The sequence below is a fragment of the Acromyrmex echinatior genome, chromosome 4 (genome assembly GCF_024713525.1).
Source record: "Acromyrmex echinatior isolate Ae372 chromosome 4, ASM2471352v2, whole genome shotgun sequence".
NCBI classification, from domain to species: domain Eukaryota; kingdom Metazoa; phylum Arthropoda; class Insecta; order Hymenoptera; family Formicidae; genus Acromyrmex; species Acromyrmex echinatior.
Genome location: NC_141855.1, coordinates 7,584,782 through 7,611,704, shown reverse-complemented (window position 1 = coordinate 7,611,704; position 26,923 = coordinate 7,584,782). Strand labels below are relative to the sequence as shown.

The 26,923-nt window shown below is 32.6% G+C and overlaps 1 protein-coding gene across 4 annotated transcripts in view; it reads left to right on the top strand.

Moving 5' to 3' along the window:
- The window catches only part of cv-c (RhoGTPase activating protein), a 243,896-nt gene that overhangs the window by 15,473 nt on the left and 201,500 nt on the right, over window positions 1-26,923 (top strand). For all 4 annotated transcript variants that reach the window (XM_087405032.1, XM_087405031.1, XM_011066803.2 and 1 more), the window contains exon 2: window positions 10,302-10,515. In XM_087405032.1, coding sequence (XP_087261158.1) covers window positions 10,348-10,515 — 168 coding nt within the window. In that variant the 5' untranslated portion in view covers window positions 10,302-10,347. The remainder of the gene's footprint in view (window positions 1-10,301; window positions 10,516-26,923) is intronic.

Here is a 26,923-nt window from a genome sequence, read left to right as displayed (position 1 = left end):
TTATCAGCACGGCGAATTGAATTTTCGCCGGCAGCGATTCGAGTCACGAGTGCATGCCGTTATATTGCAAGGGACGTGACGTTCTAATGCATCGGCTTGAATGCTAGATGTTTGATATTCCAGTTAGCCAAAGTCTTTCGACATTAACGTATACATGCATTCGTTCCTTCGAATTTGTTGTCGCGTACACTGCTAATACATTGTTGTAGCATCGTGAAATCGTTTTACTGTCCGTTTACCGATGACATTATCACACCAGCGATACTCGTCCGAAACTTCGTTTTCTGTGTCTCGAGGTCAGCATGTATCAGCAGTTCCATTTGTATCGACGCCATAAATTATTTATATTAGGAAACGTGCCGATAACCATACCAGCAACGGAACTGATAATAGTAGTATGGAAGAAAAAGCATGGAGAATGTAGCTATATTAACCGAATGACTGTACACAACAATGATAAAATATTCTATGTTCCTATAAACTTACGATTCCAGTGTATTTGTCTATAGAATGACTTATGTTTTATAGGTTGTATTATAATTTTTAAATATCTAAATTTAAAATCTAATTTTAAAATTAAATTACTTTTTTAGGTTTTCTGTTTAATTTTTATCTTTATAATTTTATACATTGACAATTGGACCACATTGGTGTATTTTGATTAAATTTTTATTAATAGGAACATCAGTGATAAAATAAAACCTTTAAATTGTTACGTTTAAACGATTTTATATGGTTTATTTAATATACTTTTATTTTCTGCTTTGATTGATTAAAAAATCTTAGCTGGAATTAATTTGTTATTACTGACAATATCTCTTGACGTATTGAGAAAGTAATGGTAAGAGGAGAAGAAGCAACAAAGTTCTTTTTGACAAAATTCTCCGCGTTTCAGAACTGGTTTTAAGTCGAGTCGGCTAATTGGAATTAAATGCAGTTTCTCCTGCTCGTCGCGGCTGCATTTATAAACAGCTGAATGACTAATACCGCGATAGCGACAGTAATTAGGTATACACGATACCTCCATTTCCATGTAAAGGCTCTTCCTCTTCTTGATATCTCATCCGTCTTTCTTTTGCCGCTTGATCATTCGAGTTCTGATTGTGCTCCAGTGGACTTTGAAGTCCGAGTGAACTTCGACATGTGCACGCATAATTATACACGATTTTACATGTTGATGATAACGCATTGATGCGAACAAATTTCGTTAATCAAATACGAATACGAGTATTTTTTAATAGATTTGTTATAAAAATAGAACGAAAGAAACATACTCTTTAAAATCTGTAGAATGGAATCTAATTCTAAAGAATGAAATTTCTTAAAAATTGACAGTTGAGCTTTCTGTTTCTGAATCTCTCCTCCATTTTCAAAATTTGGAAAAAATAAGCAGAAGTCAGAGAGGTCATTCCGGGAAACTTATAAAATTTGACACAAGCTTTTCCAAATATTGTGTTCCTGATATTAAAAAATTAAAAATATATAGCGATCGGAACTTTGTTTAAAATTGTAGAGCGTACTATGCTAGAAGTAAAAAGAATTGTCGCTAGAATTGTTATAAGCAACCAGCACAACACTTTTTTCAAATGTCGTTCTGTCTTCTATATTTAAAATATATAAAAATTGATAATTGTTGGAATTTTGTTTTTAAAGTATATATATTATATTATTAGAATTCTAGTAAATGGGAACTGTTATCACAAAAGTGATAATATTTATTTGTTTTTTTGTTTTTTAGAGGAAAAAGTGTAGTGCTAGATTTGTGAAGTCATACTTTTATATTTGATTTTTTAATAAAAAATGTGGATCTTTTTTTATTTTTATATGGAACTGTAGAACTATGAAGAGAGTGCTATTAAATTGTAAATATTTTTTATATTAATAGAATGTCGTGTTAACTTCACAGATCTATTTTAAAGAGAATATAATAACGTTACTCATGGTGAACTTAATAAAATTTAATAATTCGTTGGAATACATTTAAATATGTATTTATTATAAATAATATTTTTATATGCATTCGATTGTTTTTGGCTCATTAATATATCAAGCAATAAAAAGAAGTTAATAATAAACACAACGAATAATATTTACATATTGTTATGTATTTATAATAGTCATTATTATTCATTGAAAAATTTGTGTCAGATTGCCTGAGGTGGAAAGAATGCGTACACCTGCCTGTTTGTACCTTGTATTACTCAACTAAATGTACACAAACATTTAACGAGTGTTAAACCCATAAAGGTGTTGCTGACATTACCGAGCTTGACGCCTCCGCTTCTTCGTTCGATATGCCGTTACTTTCTCGAGGCAGGGTAAGCATCTGAAGCAGAGATTTTGTTACATGAGAAAAAACGATATTCCCATGGCCAAATGCACACTATTTTAACTTTTTTATTGTTTACTCTTCTCTCTCGTGAAACTTATATTTTTTAATTAATTATTATACTTAATTATTATTTTATTTTTTGTACATTATGCATATTATATTTTTGATTCTTTATTTTATTTTTATATTTTACTGTATTCTAATTTTATATTATCGTTTGTCGTCGATTATTTTTATTTTTTAAAATAAAATTAGTTTGAGAACTAATTGCATATCTATTTATATTTAATTCTTGAGATTTCTTGAATTAGATGTATTATAAAAAAATAAAAAACTGCACAAAATATTTTGACAATCTAAACGTTTTCAAACATTATTAGTGCAGTTGATGAATAATATTTTTTCCTCACTCAAATCAACTAGAATAAATTAGAGTCCATTTCTATTCATGTGATGATTCGAGCGTATCATCTTGCAAAGAATTAGCATGACATTAAGCGTTAGCTTGCAATTCACGAATATGCTGGATAAGACTAATATGCTGCGTGTCTCTCAGACTGCTGAATCTTTGAATTGTAAGGAGAGTAATCTATATGTTTTGCATCTGAATGTCCCACTATCTAAATTATAATATTAGTGAATAAATTCCACATTATCTTAATTCCTACGTATTAATCGCTTAATATTTTATTATAATTTTGTTTTTATTAACTCTATAATGCTATAGAGTCAAATATGATCTCAATATTTTTTTCTGACATTAAGAATTTTTATAAAGTATATCTGAATGGCTTGTTACGATAAAATCCTGTTATTATATTATTTATTATATTTATAATTTAATATAAATACGAGTACATTATATAAATTTCAGCACACTCAATACTTTTTTTGCATGTAACTTTCTATAAAATTGTGTAGAAAGAAGAGTATTTAATTTTTTGCTAATTTTTTTTTTTTTTTTGAAAAGGAAGTTGTGAAAAAGATTGTTGAAATGGATCTACTTGAAAGATCTCTAAGTAGAATATATAAGTTTAACTTCGAACGCGTGCGTTCGCCTTTCCTTCTTTTGTTGCGATAGCACCTCCCGCTGCTTTTCGAAGAACGATGTCAATGAGTCTAGACAAGAAAAATACGAGTTAGTGTCCGCAATTGTACGTAGCGAACGGCTGCGAAGGTTAATAGGCTGGTGATTGTGTGATTCACATAGTTAGTCGAAACCTACATTTAACAAACTTTCCAGTAGTTATCTTCTTTCGTTGGCAATTTTCCTCGGAACGTGCAAACATTTTTCGAACGTTATTTTTCGACATATCAACTTTACTGTGTCAAAGTAGTTAATAGAATTAATGTTTGCGGCAGCTTTATTGGAACACGGGAGCCAGACAGAATAATTTAACATAAATTACAAGCGAGATAACGGTTGCGATAGCGATTAATTGCGGATTAGTCTGACAGATGGACAAGCTAATAAAATGAATTTAATAGTCGCATTTCAAATTTGGAACGGCAAATAATGTGAGCTTACGGATGTAGTCCTCTAACCGGCCCCACAAATGCGTTACATAAAGTATCGGAGGGGGGCTCCGGGAGCAAGGTCCCTATGATTATGGTCGATGTACATGCACAGAACACGCACTAACGCAATCTGCACGAGTATCGAGCACTGCATGGCAGTTCGAATGACCGCAATTAACCTTACGTAACTCGGCCTTCCTTGGTGGTCCTCTAACTATCCGCGGCCTCAGAGCATATAATAACTGCATATAATACGTCGATACATAGCAGTAACTATGTTTATTTCTTGACTCCTATTTTGCATCTTTTGATGTTCCATTTAAATAACTAGAAGCTAAATGGTTTTAAGACAAATTTTAACTTTCGTTTTATTTGCGTCGATACATTTGGTAGATAAAAATTTTCTAAAATTACCATAACGTTTTTGCAACACAGATAACTATTCTTACTGTTCATATTCTCATTCATTATTACACACGATGTAAAATGATCGGCTATCATTTCCGCCTACGAGTACGAGATCACGTCTTATTGTAACGCGACGGGAGCAAAGATCTTGCGGTACGTAACAACGTCCGAGAGTGCGATAATAACGCGCTGTAAAAAGAAGCGAAAACAACTTTAAAGCTTCGTTCCGCGTAACAAATATGTCGTACGTGGAACACTCAGCGCTCTTATCAGTCGGATTTACGATTTCGATTAGCACGAAGTCGTCGTGTCTGCCTTCCTGGTGGTGAGAAGACACTAAAAACAATTATCGTCGACGTATCGCACCTTGGGAAGAGTAAGACTCCGGAAGGGTAAAAATCTCGCGAATTGAGTTACTGCCGCTCACACATATGGAAATGTTTGGATATCGCTAGTATCTAAGTGATATGTCAATACATTGACGCGCAAGTTCACACAAATCCTTATTTTTCTTTGAAAGATGATCTTTTGATTTTAACATAATTACATAAGATTAATACTAATAAGAAGTAATATGGTAATATTATTTTTGTGTATCTTTATGGGTATAACTTATAATTAATTAATCATAACATTTCATATTTTAATATATTTTAATCTTTCACACCTTTCCGGATGACATGACATACCGAACTTTCCTTTTACAATGCTTTTTCCATTTCTTATAATTTTTTGATTAATAAATATACACACATTTGTTATCGTTATGTTTTTTAATATCTAATGTTTCAATTAAAAAATTTTTTTACAATATCTTTATTTTTACGAAACTTCTAAACAATTGAATTGATTGGATGTGCCATACACCAGTGTGTTGTTTTTTTTTATTTTAAGAAAGAGATCAAATTTTATAGAAAGAAAGTGCTGTTTGCTACGTGTGCATTAAATAATATATAATTTTACGTGTAAAAGCTATAAAATTTAACATAATATATGATTTACAAAGAAAAACCATCGAAATATCAAATTCATATCGTCCAGATAAAATCTCGACGTGTCGATATTTACGTAGTAGGCGTCGGTAGTTAATACATACTGCGAAGTCGATCTCTGATCTCTGTTCCGTCTGTATTCCTGCAAGCCACCCAGGTGTGAATGCGCCCAGGAGCAAAAGGATTGCGGGGTAAATTACCGGTAATAATTTCCAACTGATAAGAACGGCGCGCGTTACTCTTTCTCTCTCTTTCTCTTTTGTGGTTAACGGGCCGTTTAATTCAGTTTAACCAGCCGGCCGTGTCCGTCTCTTGCAGAATGGTATACGATTAGGGTGAGGTATTGATACCGGGAGGCATCGATATCGCAGTTATTTACGAGGCATTCCGACAGCCCTCACCTACCTATCGAGAGCCACAAATTCCCACGTCCTACGCAGACTTTAAGGCAGATGAATCGGAATTTTAACTACGATTTCCGGGTAATAAACGCGATAATTGAGAATCGAGAAAAGAATTCTTCGCATTTATCGAAACAAAAATTTTTAATATATTCTCGATTCGATCATTTATTTTATCGCATTCATATATTTTAATATAAAATCTTATTTTATTCAGAGAGAGAAAGAGAGAGAGAGAGATTTGAGAGATTTAGATTTCATGTTTTTTAATTCTGATCTTTAAAACTGCAAAGTAAAAATAGATTAAGAGGAAAGTAAAGCTATAAGTATTTATGGAATAATTTTTTAAAACAAAAATATATTTTTACTATTAAAGTAAGTACCTATACTTTTTAGAAAGAAAGATTCTTTAATATATTTTGCTTTTCTTGAGGAAAAATTTCGATCTTATGGAATTGCATTTTCATGTGTAAGCTAAGCGTGACCGTCATCCGGTGTGTACCTACTTACATAAGATACGACGGAGCCCCGTCGTTCACCTGTGAAATCACCTGACGTATTGGCTGCTAGCAGCCAACCACGATTAGACATCCGGTGATTTTCTAATATTACGTGTGCGAGCAGGCGATTCGTGTTTTCATGCATGACTTCATTGTTGGCGAGCTCAATGATTGTAACGGCGATCGTATTGTATTCTTCCAACAGGTCGCGATGTAATCGATTCGTAATCTCGCGATCGCGTGCTCGTAGATCTATTAAGATACACGGCGAATTCCAAATATATCGAGTAAAGTACGATCGGTTGTAATTATACCGATATGATTCATTTAACCTCAGAACACTATCATATTGAATGATACAATCTTACTATTGATACGTAAATTGTATGTATAGGAAAATAGGCCGCTCTTAAGTCATTTAACACAAGTCTTTCATACATTTTACACTTTAATGACGAAATATTTATAATTTAGATCTTTATAAATAGCCTCATTATTAACTTAAAAAGAAAAACAGAATAAGCACACTGTCAAGTTAAATCTTGAAACGATGTGAAGTCCGTTTATGGAGTATGTAGTCCGATTGTGTGCGTATGTTACTTCATAAAACTCTAAATATAGATATAATAACTCAAATTGCTTAACAGTTAATTGTTTAATCACTTTTTAATTACACTCTGTTATATTATTAATCACTAGGGGCCAGATTGTTATATAATAACGAATAGAGTTTTTAATTCCTTGTCTCCAAATTTGCTTTAAATTTTAATAGATTGAATCTTCTAATGATCCATTTAAAGCATATCTTAGCATTAAATGATCTCACTCATTTGTATTTATCATTCTAGGATTAATACGTTGCATAACTTCTGTTAGGAGCGTCAAGTTTTTTATTTTCTTCCTATTAACATACATATTCCATAGCACATAAAAAGAATAATTGATAACTCTGAATAATATTTTTATAATTATAATGAAGGAGATACATATATATATATATATATATATATATATATATTATATACGACGATATCTCTTTACATACGCAGAGAAAAGATTAGCCAACGCAGCTAAAATATAGCTGCAGTGTCAGTTAAAATGTATCCTTATAATAGGGATAGCTAATGTCGTTGCTGCCATCAATTTATTAACTGCTAAAATTTAGGTACTGTAGCGAAAAATATTCTCTGCTAGGGTAAAATGGTAATCAGTAGCGTTCCAAAAATAATTGCGAATGGAATGTTTGATTAAGATAGAGGAATAGCTGCTACTTACTTAGCTACTCATGTTAAGTATGTTTTTAATTTTAACTAATAAGGTTGGACGTCGGCAGCAAATGTATTTTATCTTTAATAACTAATTTTTAACAATAAAAATAAAGTTTGAATCAGCAACTGATATTTAGTTGATATTATTAAGTCCTTTTTTGCGTGCACAGTTTAATAAGTTTATTTAGTTACATAATACAATTGAGTGCGTCAGGACATTCTCTGATAACAACTCTGTGACGACTCTCTTAGGGCCACTTCGACCAAGTCTGATTAATTTTAATTAAACAGTCCGTTGAAATTGATCAATCGCATTTGTCAACAACAGACGCGATTGATCAATTCCAATGGATTAACCATTGATTAAAGTGAATCGGAGTTGGTCGAAGTCACCCTTAGAGATTACCAGGATGGAATTTTTTCGGGAGATTTCAGGATGGCGTGACATATTCGCACAGGAAATTTCTCGAACGTTCCTTTTCCAGCATACGATATTAATAACGTATATAACATCCTATATACATGCTAATAAAATGGAAATATGCCTATAATAATAAATATTCCATCCAGAAATGTATACAATTGGAATTAGTTTTGCAATTGTGAAAGTTTATAGAAATTTTATTTTTAGTAAGAATTATATCAGTAAGAAGAGTAAGATTATATCAGTAGAGATTTTAATAAATTGTAGAATTTTAGCTACAATATAATGAATTATCAGAATCTTTTTAATAATTGCAAAAACTCTACGTAACAAATTATAAAAATCATTTTGCAATAATTATAAAACTTGATTGTATTGAGTTATATTAAGTTACTAAATACGATCGCCGCGTGATCCTATGCTACCAATGATTCAATATTTTTTTGCAGGCGGTACTTGTTATGATAAAGTTATATACAGTAGTCGAAAGCGAGTACAAAATGTAATATTAATTATTATTAGCTAGCTCGCCGGAGCGTAAAGCCATGCTCATATTTTATTTTCTCTATCGCACTTGTCTCGGTGCCATTAACATAACTCCATATACAGAAATATCAATCCATCGTCGCCATGTCTCTGCCACAGCTGAATGAAATGAGAGAAATTATTTTATCAGATTGCATTTTGCAGTACATCATACTTGTACGCTCCCTATATATCGCCTTATCGAAAGAACCAGCTCGTCTGTTTCGTAATGCAGAATTTTTGCACTACTAATATGAATATTTATAGAAAGTTATCAAAACATGCAAAATAGTTCATTTGTCAGTACTGTACATGCGTTATATAATTTTTTCGTTGTATCGAATTATGGTTTGTAACATTTATGTGTTACACAGATTGTTTTTATTACGACTTATTAGAAATTTTTTTATGTATAGAGTGTTTCGGAAATCATGGAAAAGAATGAGTCTACATGAAAAAATAAGTCGAAGAATAAAATATTTTCATACATAAATTTTATACAATTAATTTAGTTAATTTTTTAGTTTTGTTTTCGGAAAAAATGACTTCAAATATTCGTTGCGCCCTATGTCTTGACTTGTAAGTAACAGATCTCGCTGTAGACTATCTTTGCTCATGTTTATTGTATTGAGTAGTCGAGAATATACAATAAAACAAAATATTCACTCATGATGAATTTTATTATTTTATAAATTGTTAAAAATGTAAGAATTGCAGAAAATAAAAGGAAACATTTTATACATTTTTTAATTAATTTTTCTATAATCAATTGCTTCCTTTTCGGTCATATCACAATTTCCGGAACACTCTATATATACACTAATTAATGATATTAAAAATTATAATATATGTAAAAATATGACGAATACGAAGCATAAAACTTAATAAATTATTCGCCAGGCTTCTCAATGTTTTCCATTTGAAAGAATATGTTTTTCGTTCTGAAGAGAACGCGCAGATTTGTTGACTTGTTGAGAACGATATAATGCGACACAATTTCGAGGAGTAGGGAAATGGATACAAAGTGAATTCAGATTAGCTACACGTGCGGACGGCACGGCTAATCTGCGCGGAATATAATTAACTTTAGTGACTAATGCTAGAGAGGCCGCTAAATTTAGCCAAATGTAATCATAATAGCGCAGGTGGTCATTTTACCCTTTTCAAGTATTTGACAAGTCCAGATTATACGGACCGCGCAAAGCAGCGGCCGTAGTGAGTCACAGCGAGGCTAATTATATATATATATATATATATATATATATATATATATAAAATGCCTTTGCCAGAATATACTCAAAGATCCTTTTTGGCCTTTCAGCTCTTTTCTCGTTCTCAATTATGAGTACCATATGCGTTATAATTTCTCCATTAATTTTAATCACTTATTCGTAAATTCATGCGTGCACTGAAAGAGAATTTTTTCTAAAGAATCTAAAAATTTAGCTAGATACGGAAAAATAATTTTGTTGGATCATTAAAATAATTTTGCAGAATTTTAAGCATAATGAGTAATGCTGTAAAATGTTTTGATATTCTATTCTAGGATAATAAAAGTTCTAAGGAAATTTTGTCGTCCTACCTAATTATTTTGATTATTCAACAAAATTATTTAATCAGATCTGTATCTAGCTAAATTTTTTCAGCAAAATTGCTCTTTCAGTGTGATTAACATTTTTACAACAGATAATATATTTATCCTTTTTGACTTCTTTTTCCGGATGAAATTAAAAATCCTAAAGTTTCTTTTGAACTTCAATCCCTGATAAATTGTTTTTTTCTTTTAGTTTTACTTAGTTGAATTATTAAGTTGATATTTACATTTTTATCACGATTACTTCATATATTATTACTTCATATAATGAATAAGTTTGTGTGCATTTTGTCTTTTATCATAATAAATTTATTGTTTATTGTTTGTATGATGTTGCAGATGTACGAAACAATGCGTGTAAGATCGTCGAGGTGACTGTGAGAGCATGGAGACTATGGAGGAAGGTGATGGTCGTCTGCAAAATGGTTCGTCCGCGAAGATGCCGAATCGGTTGAAGCTCGTGCTAAGTGACGAAAATGACAAGGTGACAAGTGAAAAGACAGCGGAGATGGATCCGTACAGGGAACTGGAGCTCTATCTCGCCAAAGTCAAGGTAAGTCAACGTTGAATTTATACTTTTACAGCATTTTAATTGTAAAAAAATGCCAAACTAATCTTAAGAAATTGAAGAATTTTATAATTAGTGAACTATAAAAGAAATCACATATAATGAGCTATAAGAAACCACATAAAGCCTGATAGATTAAATGCTTTAATTAGTAAATTAAATTACTGCTAAAGAGCTGATGATTATATTGAATTATCTACAACATTAATATTAGTTGGAAATTATATTAGAATGAACACATTTCATTTCAATGGATAATTATAATATAATATAAGAATCTTTTTATATTTTTTCCGGCGTTTCGTTATGAGATCTTCTAATCTGATACCTTTGTTTCATAATTAAATTTTCTGATATATTACATCGTATCTAAAATCTGACGTAAACGTTAAGAAATTAATCGTATTTGAAATCTCGCGCATTGCCTGCGGGTATGATTAATACATCGTATACATATCATTCGTATTCAAAAGTCCCACTCGTTCTATCTTTAACCCGTGCGATTAGACGCGCTGTTTTGCAATTTCGCTATTAAAAGCATGTTTATACGAATCGTGATAGGTTCCAACGTTTCACGTAATCGCGTTTATATGACCGGATCTTAGAATGAAGAAGACGAAGATCAGCACTGATATAAAAAGGTCGAGTGAATCGACGCCCACTTTCTCTTACGATAATCGATTCTGATTCCATGGAAGTGACTCGATTCCTCGACTTCTTAGGCCCGAAACGGAAGATTGGAGCGGTGAAAGGAATCGGCGCCGTGAGCTTCGCCCATTTTTCATTATCGAACGGATCATCGTAAGAGCAAATGATTTCTCTCGGCACGGCTGATCGGACCAAGCACGATGAACGGATGATTCTGTCCTGATAAATTTCTCGTCTTTCTTAATTAAAGTTATTTTGATGCGATCTCTTTCTAAATCACGCGTGCCTTGTTTGATGTACACGTGGAAGGTCGTCTTGCAGTTTTGCAGTTCGATACATCCTTCTCGATTGATCATTTAGCATGCCATAACATTGCTCACTTAGCACAATAAAATCGATCATCGGCCTTATCGATCGCCTTCATTGATCGCCAATGGCGAAGCATGTCGTGACAAATTAGCTGCGATGTCGACGATCACGAATTTCCGAAACAAGTCCTGAGTCGTTCTTTATTCTGTTGGTTGTTTTTCCGTATTCCCTTCCTGTTCCGATGTTTATACATCTGTTTTAGAGAACTTTATCTAACTAAACGACTCCAATGGTACCCGAGAGTAAACCGGTTCTTGTTTGCGAATTCGCGTAAGGCGCATTTGGTTACAGGTGTCCATTACATTCCCATGTGACTGATTTAAATATTCATTAGCTCTGCAGTGGATACACTTGGAAAATCTACATAGAGCTTAGACGAGAATTTATATCGTCAACATTCTAATGATATATCAATTTTACATAAGTAATGCCTAATAGTATAATATTTTTATTACATAACAACGCATATTTGGCATTAGATATGTAAATAATATTGATCATAAAAGTCATTGACCATTAGCGAGTTTTCTCCGTCAGTATAATTTTTTCCTCAATGTGTTATTGTTCTAAAAATAATTCTGATTATTCATGGATCAAATTGATACATTAATCTAATAGATCGACTAAATCTTAGTTTATCTAAAGTCGTAATATTAGAGAACTTATGAAATGCGATGGATACTTTTGCATTTTCGTTTATATATCACGATTTCGATTATCTGCTGCTATAGATTACGTTTTTCGTTCGCTGATTTCGATCGAGCATGCGAGCATGCGAGCATGCGTGCGTGCGTGCGTGCGTCGGTTCCGTGTCGTCCTTTGGCACGTACCGATGCATCGTGAGTGCATCGGTGCATGTCGACGCAGCGCAAACAAGAAGAGTCCCGTCGTATCGCGAGAGGGATAAGGAAGGTGGCGGCCGATGGCTCATCGTTAAAACTAGTTGGTGCGGAAGTCGTCTCTCAGCCTCCTACTATTTCTCAGATAATGCCTGCGAGTGCTGCTACCGGTACGCACGATGTACCTCAACGTAGTCTTTACAAGAAACTTATCGCCGCGATATAATCGGGACCCAATATCGTTTCCAGATGAATGATTGACCATTTATCGGCTAATGAGTGATCTGAGCTTCAAAGATCTCGTAGATCCATTTGCGTATTATCGTTTCTCTTTATAAATGATTGATAGTAGCGATGTCTATAACATGTCACTGATCAATTCATTTACTCGCGCTTGATATTAGATTCGTCTTGTGCGATTTCCTAACTTTGATTAATTTCTATTATACTACAAGTCTTTATGCTGCGCGCGAACGTGATATTGATTGTATCTTGCGTAACTAACAGTTCTACAGTTCTTCCCTTTCGCAAAATGGTTATATGTTATTTTTAATTATTTATTGCTGGAACTTTTTGCTCTCATATGATCTCGTGTGAGAGTTGATGGCGCAATTAATACATACATTTTGTAATGCATGTTAAGTGTGACGTTTCGCGTTTTTCTTGCAATGTCGAGCGAGGGAGCATAATGCTTGATATTCTCCCAAGCCGAAAAGCAGATGACACAAACGGATTCTCCTCGAGCCATTCGTTTTTTTGCGTGCCCTTTCTGTGCGCATACTTTTTTGTTGTTTTTCTCTGACCGTGTGAACTGGTGGGCGTTTATTAACTAGACAGATAGAAGGAACCACACATCTCACACTTGTAATCGTTCGATTGCGTCTGCGATCCTTGACCTTTGTGATGGGTGTGCGTCTGCTTTTACTCTATGGAGGAGCCTGGATCGCCTTAATGTGCTCGGACATTACAAAAGAATATAGACCATGATCCTATTGAAAGTTAAATTTAGAAGAATCACTTAAGTAATAATTGAATCGCATACGATTGTATAGCGAATGTTTTGAAGTCAAGTCAATATTAGCAATCTCTATCGTTGTAACAAATATCAAATTCTTTACAAGTAATAATTACTCTGTTATCAATATAATAAATTTTCTAAAACCATTATAATTCTACATTGAATCGATGAAAATAAATTTAATTAAGAGAAATTTTATTATCGGTCAAAGCGGATCTTATGTTAGTGGTTCTATCTTTTGGTATGACTTTATACATCCAATTTTGCAAACCGCCGAATTCTTTTCCAATTTTATAAGAATATTAATAATTTAGTGTGTTAATAAGAAATTTTAAAAACTGCGAATAATTTATTACGAAAAATTTCTCATTAACATCAAATTATTAATACTTTTATAAGATGTTTATTAGCATCAATATTATTAAATTACTTGTCAGTTTAGTATGTGATATTACTACTTTAGTTCTGTTTATGATTGTATTTCAAAACTGATTTTGGTGATTTACAGAATTGTATACACATAAATTTACACTGAAATGCATAAGCATTAAGATCCGCTTTAACCAATAATAAGATTTTTTTAATTTAATTATTTTACTCTTTAACTTTTATAAATAAAAGTTAAAGTATTGAAAGTTTTACTTTTAATAATTAAGTCACCTTTTTTCAAGACTGATTCAATTTTTACTTTTTAAAGTGAGATTCCATTTCAGTTATTAAACAGTACAGTAATAAATCTCGTAATAAACAATGATTGTTAGCGATTATATTTTTGGTTTCGCTGTAAAATTATATATTACATTGATAATTAAGATATAAATCATAGTTAAAAATAATTAAATTTCCGCTCATTGACTCTAATATTAAGATTTATAGAAGATTTATAGAAAATTCAGGAATTAGATGAACTGAACGAGTTCAAACCATTTGTTAGTCATTGATAGTTTATTGTTTAGTAAGTCAAGCTTTTCAAGGTTTAAATTAAGCGGAATCTGTTTTACTTTTTGACGTTAATGAGAAATCGGAACTATTTATCCAATCGGAGTACATCAGCGACGAGGAAACTTGTTTTGCATCTCAAGTCCGTAAATGTTCGCCAAATTTAGAGACGTGGTTCGACCAAGTCATCACCGTGTTTAGCAATTTGAAAGATTCCTGATTCAGCATGTTTTTCCATTCGGTTTTCCTCGGGTTTTTTTGTACGCAGGTTGAAATTTCCAAAATCATGAAATATCTTTATTTATTTATAATTTATTTATAATTACTTTATTTATTTATAATTACTGGAACAATAATATTATAAAATATATGGTGTATTCTGTGATAGAAGTAATCTTTATTTTATCTTTGTTATACATATAATAAAACAGGCATTTCTTTCTATGCTGTTACTATCAGAATGAATTGGAGAACTTTTTTTATCTGTACAAAAAGCAATAAGATCAAAGCTGAATATTTTAATTTATATTTATTACAATCATTTTTTTCATATCCTACTAACTTCTGAACTTTGATTGCATATACATATTTCTATTAGTCCGTAGATCTTCATTTTTACCATAGTGACGTGAGATATGAGTGTCATATAAAATCACGCAGGATCTTAGGTCTAACAAAGTAAGATATGAACCTATTTTTTCCTCTGTCCTCATTTATCTAGATCTTCGAAGTGAACAAATGCATTCTTTCGATGATATCATTCTTGCGATGACGCGTATCTAAAGTAGACATACTAGTCATACTTGGTGTTTGAGTTGATCGGTATAGAAATCAAATGTATATTTCGTGTATCGACACCCACGCGCATTTTCAGAGTGTGAAATTGTGTTTCTGATCGAGAACTGGTAGATTGTGAGATTACTTTCTACAACCTACTGACAACGAAAAATATTTGTAAGACCATCTTGCCGTCGAGTGTCAACAGTAACACATACATATTTCTTCACGTTCATGTAGTCATTAAGTAATAATCGCACAAGCCCATAGATCGAGGTCTAAGTAATCATTGTGGCACGGCGAACTTTCCGTAACATAGAAATAGAAGCCACTGTTCTCGTGAATTGCGTCTTCATTTAGGTATCTTCTAAGAACGTATAATTAGTTCTCACTGTTACATTATTATTTTGGAATTATTTTAAAGGAACTTTCGCAAAATTTTATTTTGTAGAAACTACACATCAAACGCTCATATATATATATATATATATATATATATATATATATATTTCTTGAAATCGTGAAGAATCGCTCGCGTCTATAACAACTCTAAGAAGTATCACGGTCGATGTTCGTTCGAGGGCGGTCATAACGCGTTTAAAACGGCAGTTTAATGCAAACACGTTTCGCACATGTGCGAGGGAGCGCGTTTGGTACACCGATGCCACGCCACAGCTTGCCTGAGGTTGCGGATAATAATCAGAACGGAATGTAGCGACCTCAAGCGTAAATACAAGCGTCTCGACCAGGCGCGCGCGGCAGCGTTTCTATCTGCATAACTATCTCCCGATCTCAAACGTAACACGTATACGGATTCGTGAGACGATGCGTCCGAATGCGGAATAAATTCGTGGCTGCGACGGACGTTTGCGAGATTGATTGAAGTTCCAAAATGGTATTAGGATTTTTTTGTATTTAATATTGTTAAAAATTACCTCGAATATGTATATTATCTTATTATTTATTCATCTACTTTTATTGCCACTTTGGATATGATCCAGATTTCTTTTTTTTAGTTCTTTTTCAAAACTTTTTTCATTGATTACTGAAACTTTTTTATTAATAAAGATATACTTGTTGTATGTTTCTAATTTTAATGTCTGCTAATTGAAAAAAATTTTTACAGTACTTTTATTTTTATAAAAATTATAAACAGTCGAATTGAATTGGATATGTCGTATCTAAATATGTTATTTCCATTGTGGCAACGAAGAGTTAAATATTCTATGTGCACAATGTTGTTATTGATACTTTGAAATTTTATAATGTAATATCTTTAAATCAACGCGCATATAAAAATGATGGTAGTTATGACTGTTTTGAAAATACATAATAAAAAAATTCTTAGGCATTTCCTAATATCAATTTGCGACAGATGACGAGTTTTGTGCGAACAGCAATAAAAATTTCTTTAAAGTACTTTGAACACCAAAATTTGTCTGTATATGTAAGAATCCATACGTATGGATCTTTTTTACTATCGTTTAAAAAAATTCTTTTCGAACATTCTGGTGTTGGAGGTGCTGCAATAAATTCACAAATAATAGGTTGTGCCTTGCATACGAAATTGCGTATTTACGATGACAAACTGTTGCATCGTAGGCGCGAAAAATTTATTCGTATTAAATTACTAGCAAACACGTGCATGTATATACTGGAAACTCACGCGCAAAAATATATGTTTATCGGTATTGTATCGATATTCGAGACAGTTACATAAATTCTCATAACAAACATTAACGTTATAATTAATTTGTACGCTACGAATTTCTTTTGCATATTTCCGTTAACCTGGATGTCATGCCTTAGTTTGATATTTCTTTTTAATTTACATTTAATTTACATTAATTTAATATTTCTCACATGGTATAATTTTATCTTTATGTTTTTACATAAATTTACGATTGTGTTTTCTACTTTATACGTAAAAAGAATGATTTCGCTGATAAAAGTTTAGTTAAATACAAATTTGAAAATTAATTAAGTTAGACAGTCAACATAATTATGTAAAACGTTTAAACTTACAGTTGTTAAAATGTTAAAAATTATTGTAACATTATCATCAACGTTTAAGAGGTCTACGTAATTATTTTAACGATTCAACAAAATCATTTTCCAATCTGTTTGTAGTTAAATTTTTAGATACTTCAGCAAAATTGTTCTTTCTATGTATTGATTGCTCGTTTAACAAGTTAATCGACAGGTTAAAGGCGACTTCGTGAATTTCTATCACGATAAATTGAAATAAAAACAATAAATCATTTCTGGAATGTGTTAGAGGTAGTCTGCACTCTTGGAAAAGTTCCAATCACAGATTTTACGTAAACGGCACGAAGCCGGTTTATTTCACCTCGACGGGTGCTTCGGCGAAGACTGTTCTCACCTTTACGCGTTTACGAGAGATCAATGGTAGATCCATATAAATTTTCGAGGAAGTTCTGGTGGAGTCGCGGATAAAAGACGGTGCTTCCCACGGCCAATCGCGCGAATCCTTCTACACTTGATGCGCTGCGTATCGATGCATCGCCACATAAATCGTACGCCAGAGTGAATCACGATAAAATCTTCGGATGCAAAATGGGTAAACTCAGAATGCCGCGTCTATCTGCGACGACAGGGAAACGAAGTGGGCAGGAAACGTTGAATACGGAATAGCATCCGGCTATAGTATCTCGGGACTTCCCGATATCGTCAGGAACTTGAAATTTTTTCTGATAACTCGGGGCTTGGATCTTTCCTCTTTTTAGAATTGAAAGTTGTCACTGAAAAATGTTTTGGTTGTGTCAACAAGAAGTACAAATAAAATTAATTCTGATTATACGAATCAGAATTTTGGAAAATAAAAGTCAAAATTCTCAGATTTCTTATTATAATTGAATTTTTAGCTCGACTAAAGCAGATAGTATGATAGATTTAATTAGAAATGTGTTTGGCTTGTATTTTTCTGGTTGAATCTGAATTACAAAACAAGATTTTTTTCCAGTATCTTTATTACTCTATTTTTTTCTATTTGTTTATTTGTATTTGTTATTTGGATTAATTGTCTATTTTATATTTTATTAATTATTTTACGATTATATGAGTATAGAAAAATTTTTTTTAATGAAATATCTGTATAATAAGTTAGCTATAGATTTGAAAATAATTTTGTTGGACCGTTAAAATAATTACGTAAGAAACTCAAGTAATGTTTCGTACTACAGAAGATTTTAATATTCTAGCAATTAGCTTGAACATTTTGCATTATTTTGATAGTAACAAAATTATTATCAGATAGGTCAAATTAAATTTTTAGATATTTCATCAAAATTCTTTCCGTGAAATTATTGCCATTATAAGGATTCTTAATTTTATTATGTTTTATTGCATATTAAGAAAAACTTAAAATATATCTTAAATAAATTCATCAAATTGATTTTTGTTAGATAAACTTTTGATAATATAGCAAATTAAGGTTGACCTTAACTGCACCTGTGTCTGACAGAGTTTTGATAGTTTGACATTATTTGCATACGAACTTGAATGTTATGTTGGAATCTCAAGGCTGCCCATCCTTTCTCTTGAAGATTGCAATCTCCGTGCACGCGCTGCGTCGATCGTAAACCGACACGTGAAAAGCTCTCTCGGCTCGCGAATGACTCGACTCGAATCATGAGCGAAGTATTTTTCTCTTAGGAATAAAATCTAGCTGACTCACTCGATGAACTTGAATCGTTGATGTGTATTCGATTAATTGCCAGCATTGCAAGAATGATGCACACATCACCTGCTGCGTGGATGATGTCACGTGCTACTAATCGAGGAAGTGGGAATTAAATTACAAAGATTAAAACGATATTTACAAAAATAAAAAATACATGATGGCATCTGTTTTAATCTAGTGATTTATAAAAAACACAAAGATAAAAAGATAAAATAACTTTACATATTCATATGATTCAGTATTTGATACCTATACACTAATTATTTTAATACAAATTGAATTATTTAATTAAATTGGAGCGTAAACATTTGCTGCAGATTGATTTATATTGAACGGTTTAAAAATTTAACAGATTCTTATAAAAGCGCTAAGTGAAATTAACGCTCAATATTATTGTAAATACTTTTTTATGCAAAGTCGATCGTAAATTTTAATGGTAATTAATTTACTTCTGAAATTAGCAGATATTTTTGAACGAAAAAACTTGTGTAATGTAACTCAAATGTTAAAGAAAATTTAGATGTTGTGATTCTCAACTTTCCTTAATTTGGTCACGACCGTCGTTCCATAGGAAAGATCGGCCTGGGCCAAGCGGATAATACACATTAATACGCTGCATGCCTGCAGCAACAAGACAGTTAAATCGCTTGGAATTTAAAAAAAAAAGTCTTTATCCGAAAAGAATCTTCCAATTAGGATAACGAACCGTCGAGGATTGGTAAACTTACCGGACTCGTGACCAAAAATTAGCTCTTTAGTAGGCGCCCGGTCCTGGTGCGTGATTACTAATTATCATACCACCGTTAAAACGGTTCGACGTAGCTTACGCGGTTCGGCCAAATCAGATTTCGTTGCTCGAAAGTAAATACGATCTTGCGCGCTCGCGTGTGTCTGGGAAAAGTAGCCGCTTGATAACTTCGTGGGAACATTGTGAACAAACTCGCATGTATGCGTTGGTCACACGCGATTAACCCTCAATATTTGCAATATACGAATTTTTATCAGGTACAATATGAGAAGAAAGTTAAAAATATCTTTGTCCATATTACTTTCTATAAATGTTGACTTCACTGTATGTATGATTAATCCGCATTTTGACGCATCGCAGCTTGATTCATTAAGATAGTATTAGCAATTGATTAATAATATAAACATTCGATATCTTCTACAGCATGAAAAAGATAGATAGAGGAAGAAAAATAGAACAAAAAATTAAATTATCTCTTATTTATATTATTAGCGGCTAATAAATTGTTGAAATTTAAAGATACTTACATGTCAATGATTATGTTTCAAAGAATTAACAACAAATTACTTGTATAAGTATAGCAGCAAAAGCATTGTTTACAAATTTTACTAAATATATTAAGAAATAAACGGTATATGTATATATATATATATATATATATAGTTAATTAGAAATATGTAGGTATTTAAAGATGTAATTTCGAAATGTTTGAAAAGAAAGTTTGCGATATTATCGCGTGCGCGTTTCGCTGCTCCAAAATTGTAATTATCATTGTCGATCCAAATTTCTACCCTTAATTTGTTAGAAATGTGAAATTCTTGCGTGCATGTCGGTCGTACACACATGGCAATCGTTCCTTTGAATTCCTCAATGACTTCTTTGTACCAGCCTTGAATACTTTCACTTTTCATCTCTCGGCCATGTGACCAGGTACTGTCATTCCGCGCAAAATGCACACACGCAAAGTCGTGTTCCTTCGCTTGATCGCTCGCTTGCACATTGCACGCATGGTGCACGCACGTGGGGGACAAGATATGCGAGTGTGTGGGTGGAAGTGTAGGACTGTCGTACATCCGGTTGGGCGTGTCGGATGGGCACTCGAAAATAGTTGCATTCGTACCTCGTTAACGCGAATCGGATGCAGTTCCTGCCGCAGGACTATAGAACGCATCTTCCGTTAGCACTAAATGTAGTTCGTTAGGTGATCCATTGAAAGTGTCCAACATCCTTCACTTAATTGAACATCATCATCCGTCACTTAATTGAACATTATCGTAAAAGTGCTATTAAAAATTTATTTGCTCGAATTTATTAATGTTGTTACAAAACGTCACAAATATAAATATTGAGGTAGATACAATCAGCGGATAATCACTAATATCAGTTCTAAGTAGTCACTGATAATCGATGAATGAAACATGGAATTTCTAGCTTATAAGCTAATCTTGTTTTAGTATATAAATTTATTGTATGTTTAGTATATGATATTTGAAGATTAGAACTAACATGCAGATATCGATATTTTATTTATATAATATCCAAACTTTCTTTCTTTTTTAATTGAATTTTACTGATTACTCAGTGTCAAGTATGCCAGCGATTATCCACTGATTCAGATTTAGAAAGTATGTTTTACAATAAATTCTTTTACGAAAGCATTCATAATCATTTTAAAAGATTTCGTAACCGAGAAGAAATATCTACTTCTGTTCCGTTTAGTGGATTCAGTAACGGCTTCGTTTGTTCGAAAGAAACAGCACTGAAAGGGTTAATAACCAGACAGGGTCATCGGGTCGCATAAATATTTTTTCTTCCGCCGGCGAGACTCGCGTCGCTCCTCGCGCATTATCAATTTGCAATGCTGATAAGATGGAAATGCTCGAGCGGATTTGTAAGTCGAGTTGCGACGTAATCAGCTTCGTCGCGATGAAAGCGATTCGATCTCCATTGACGAATGACTGACCGATTGCAAATATTTTTACATTTCAATGTGATTTAGCACTTTTTACATAAACAATATTTTGTGAAATAATACTTTGTTCCTTTATAAGTTTACATAACAAAAAGAATTTTTGCTAATGTGTATTTTATTAAAATAGGTGATGCAAGAATAGATCTGATAACAATAAATAAATAAGCATGAGGAATTTCAATGAATGAATGCATACAAAACAAGGAGTGAATGTACGAATTATAGATAATGACTGTTACGCTTGAGGAACCATGTGTATGACAGCTGTTTCCTTCTGGATCTAATTTTGCTTCGTTTGGAAAAGAATTTCCGTGCAAAGCGACAATTGAGATCATTGTAGTCAGTATTTTACTCTTCCGTTTCACTCGCTTTCAATTTTTAAAAGCCTCTTGTGCCTAATCGATTACAACATACTTACAAAATTATATGAACGAGTAGATTGAATTTGAAATGTCGCGTCTAGCTGCAGATTTAGAAATAAAATTGTTAAGTTTTATTACACACGATTAAATCTTTCGTGTCCTGCTCATTTCTTTTTTTTTTGAAATATTAGAAAAAAATACCACATAATTAGTTATAATATTTATTACAATCTTTTTTAATACTTTTAATAATTTTACAAATACTTTCTATAAGAATGTTACAGTATATGTGTAAGAATCACTTAATAGTTTCTACATTTTTTACATTTTTATATTTGTAAAAGTAATAAAAATTAATCTGAGACACGAACGATCCATCGTGTGTATAGGACTGAAAAATCATCGTATGTACTAAGAATTAACGTGTATGTAATAAAAAGTTCTATCGGTATTCTTTGCTATAAACATTTTTATACTCTGCTAAATAGATTCGCGAAACTAACAATAAGTACACAGTTTCGTAGAACTGGCATGCCGATCCTCCTTTACTAACCTCTCGTGCGGGATATTCCAGATATCGTTGTCGCTTTTTATCGGTGTGAACGACCTCGTGAGGCAGCGCCGTCGAAATTAATTTGCCCCTCTTTGCCGGCCGCGTGCAACCCTCGTCTTCTCTTTTTCTAGCCAGCTGTGACGCGAGCCGATCACAACTGCGGCAGCAAGCAGATGCGAGCCAACGTGTGGTTAACTCGGAATTACATCCATTTAGCGGCATCCTCGCATTTTGTGGCCGCTTTGTACCGCCAATTTGTTGCCGGCCGGACGCGTCGCCGGTTCCGTTGGTTAATTTGCGTCGCACTTGTCACCGCGAGGAGACGAGCATGCGAGCAGTGGGTGGTAACTGATAACGAGCTCCCATGTCTGCATACCAATACTTTCTGACATAAAGAATTTTGTATATACAGTGCCGTATGTACAGTTACAAATTCCAAAACATATTAGATAACCGTTCTGTCATTCACCTTTTCACCACCATGTTTCACAAGGTTCCTGTTAAAAAAATGTAAAAGTGAAAACATCTGTGTAAAACATCTGTTCTTTGTTGTTGAAGAATGGGATTTTCATAATGAAATTTGCATGAAAATGTAAAAATTTTGTACTATTTAAAATTCAATGCGAGTGTCCGGATATTTATGTATCGATAAAAGAAGTAATTGTCCTTTTTCCTATAATTTTATTCGTCATTCCGATATTGATCTTCTTGCAATGAAAATATTCTTGATAATAATTTTCACGAATAATTATTCTCGGAACTTTAACGTAGAAAATTACTTCTTGGAAACATTTTTATAAAAGAGAAATAAAAGGTATATGGAAGTTAGCCATAAGCTGAAGATCCTCTTTCCTCTCTACTTTCAAATTTCTCGAAAATTTTAGTACTTTACTCGGAATATTTTCTACATTTACGAGCAGACATCTGGAAACTGTAGAGTCACTTCTACACTTTTTGCGAATGTACAACCGTGAATTGGCACGCGAGAATAACGCCGTGTAGAAAGATAGACCTTGCTATTATAGTAGGAAGGAGAATAAGAAGCGGTGTACACAACAGGCTGGGCGAGTAACACAGATCAGCTCTGTACCGAGGAAACGTAACGTAACGGTATGAAAGGGGCTAACGTGACTATAGCGATGACATAACATCGTCGGCATCACCACCTTATAATCGCCTACATCGCATAGGCTACTCTCACAGCACCCGCCTCTACGAGAAGAAAATATCGGGCGCGGTTAATAAACATCGTATGAGTTCTTGGATTTGCGGTTCTTATGACGTAGGACCGGAGATTATTTAATCTTCTCTAAATGATGCGACACGGATGTTTTCATCTGATTAAATAGAACGAAAATAAATACTACACAAGAATTATCGCAGAACTAACTGTCGAAAATCGGTTAACGTTTCGCCCACATACCTTGTAAAAGCGCCTTTTCAGGTAATAACAATTATTTAAATAATTAACAAATTGTTTATATGATCAAAACTCTTTGGTAAGTGTTTAAATACATTTGGAACTACACAAGAATATCATAGAATTTACAGAACTGGAGAAATTGGTTAGCGTCTCATTTTTGTTTCCATAAAAGCGAATTTTTGGGGAAAAAATTGTTTAAAAATTGTTAAAATAACAATATTTATTAGAATTTTTTCTAGAACTATTTTAGAATTATGTATATCTTTTAAAATTTGTACATCTTTCAATAATCTGGCTGAAAAAAAAACTTGAAACTTTGGCCAATGAGCTGTTGCGTGAACCTGGCATTTCAGTTTGCACTTTGGCTTTGTTTTTTTACTTTAAATAGTTTCAGAACTATTTGTTTAACTTAGAACAAAAGAAACTATTGAAAAATACAGGGTTCTCTTAATTAAATAAATAATTAATAAGTTTCTACGAAATGACACGCCAGATTAGCACACACACTTACAATAAATGCGCGCTTGATATAAAATATTTTTGTATCTTATATTCAGTTAACAACATATGTAAATCGAAGATAATTCTTATCGAAGATAAAAATTACGTCAATACACAATTGTGTTTACGCAGAAAATGATTAAAAAATCTCGTATTTTTTTATAATTTTAAATCACAGCTGTTATTCAATATAATAGATGCGATTTTGCTATAAATTTCTTAGACATTTAATCCTGCTTTTGTCATTAAATTTTTAGTCTCTGCAATTTTATCTGCAGTCTATTTTTTAAACTTTCAAAAAAAAATGCGGAAAAATTTAAGAATACTTTTTAACATCTTTATCATATAGTATTATCAAATAGTTTTGTAATATAAGATATTTTAGATTTAGAAGGGAGAACTTCATTCTCTTTTATTTCGGAAAAAATTTTATAGTGTATAATTGTGTCCAAAAAGACTCAGATTGCAGACGAAAGATAATTTTTTTTAATTTAGTGATTTTTTTCTGTAAATTTGTGGCGTAAAATAATATTACGTTTAAATAATTCTTTGCCGAGACACGATGTATTTATTTATAAGGATGTGTTACTAAAATACATCAATTCCAAGTATTTAATATTGTTTTGAGCAATCAACATCAAGTCGATAAATCCGAATTTAGAGAAGGAAACTGCAGTGGTGTACATTTGCTTTTCGCGTCATGTGTATCGAGTTTCCAACGATCCAACGATAATCGAGGTGTATCCATTTACGTGATTTAGCTGATCGTGTTTGCTTGCTAAATGGTATCACTTGCCAAGATTCTGTCATCTACTACCGTTACAAACCTTGGCAAGTGTCGGCCGTTTGTTCGCGCATTATTTCGGTGAATCTGTCTTTAATTTTTGTTATGCTCTGATGACATTTTCCTGAAGAAAAACATTTATCGAAGCTTCGTAAAGAAATCAATATTAACAGAACTGGCGTTATGATAGCAAAATATTTTACGTGCAGTAATCAGTATATTTACGTCAATATGCAAATATTACGTTTAAGAACAAGAGTCGGTGCAGCACTAAAGCAAGTCGTGCTGCTCTTGATTATCGTGGCCGTGATTTTTCTTTGATAACGCAGAGGCAAGAATCCCGTGCTGCCCACCTGTTTACCTATCGAAACCTCACTAGTCTACTTCGACGCATCGTATATACTGCATGCGTGCGTGCGTGCGTAGTCGATATATGCTCTTCGCCGATGTGCAATACGCGTTTGCAGTGCAGTCGTAATCGCACATTGCGACTGCACGGTTGCACTATCACCGACCAGCTTTTATCGCTTAGTTCAGCGGGTAAATAATGACGACCGCGTGCTTTGCAATTTATGGCGAATCAAACAAATGTTACATAAAAGAAGAAGCGATATATTTGTCTGCACACGCAATGATTATTTTTGATAATACTGCATTTTTAATCAGCTCTTAACTTAAATTTATTTTACTAAATATTACTTTATTGCTCATTAAAATTACTTTTTACTGCTCACGTAAGAAAAAATTTGATAAAAAACGAGAGATATATTGTTACTTCAAAAGTGATGCAACAAAAAAATTAAATTTTTTAGAAAAGATGAAAACTATGTATTTTTCAATTTAATAGAAAATTATTTGTTAATGAAATAATATCGGTAAAAAGAATGTTATATTTATAGAAACATTATCAAATATTCTTACCTAGCTTGTTCTTAATAATAACTCAAAAATAATATTTTTTAAGAGAATATCTTGAGTTGAAATATTTTTACGAATTGTATCAATCTTAAAGTTAAATGTTTTATATTGTTGTATTCAATGTTATGTGTTTAGCGTTTTAAGTATGCAGTTAATATTAGATGTTACTTTCATCTCGGATTGCGCAATACAGCCGATCGCGTGTAACTTTCGCGGATTCGTCTGAAGATCTCGAGGATTTATGTATCAGGAGACGCGTCTGTAGTGTCTCGGTGCTAAAAGTTTTATTTAGACAGACGTAGTCCATGTCAGATTTAAAATCATGCTTTAATATTGTTACTCAACTACTCAGTGCGAGTCGCAGAGTATTTTTCAGTATTTTTGTTATGATGTTAAAGGGATAACCGAGCTTGAGCGATGTCTGTAAAACAAATTCTTAATTCCAAATAAAACATTACGTACATTAAAAAAACGTTACATACATTAAGTAAAATTTTACATACATTAAGTAAACCATTAAGTAAAACATTACGTATACATCTTGCTCTACTTTTTCTTATATCGCATAAATGCTAGGTTATGTAAACTCGGATCGTATTTTTCCATTCACTTCTCTTGTAAGCTTTAAAATCATAATTTGAAAGTCTCATATTATTCATATATGGGATACTACTTTTGGATATATATTCGGATTTATTTCTATGTAAAAATAATCTACATGGTAACTTCAATTCTTTTTAGTTTTTCATACAGGTTTGTGTTTTTTCCAGACCTATTTGCGTTTTTTTTTATTCCGGCAAAGGATTTTTTCTGTATAAAGAAAATTAAATGAATAGAAA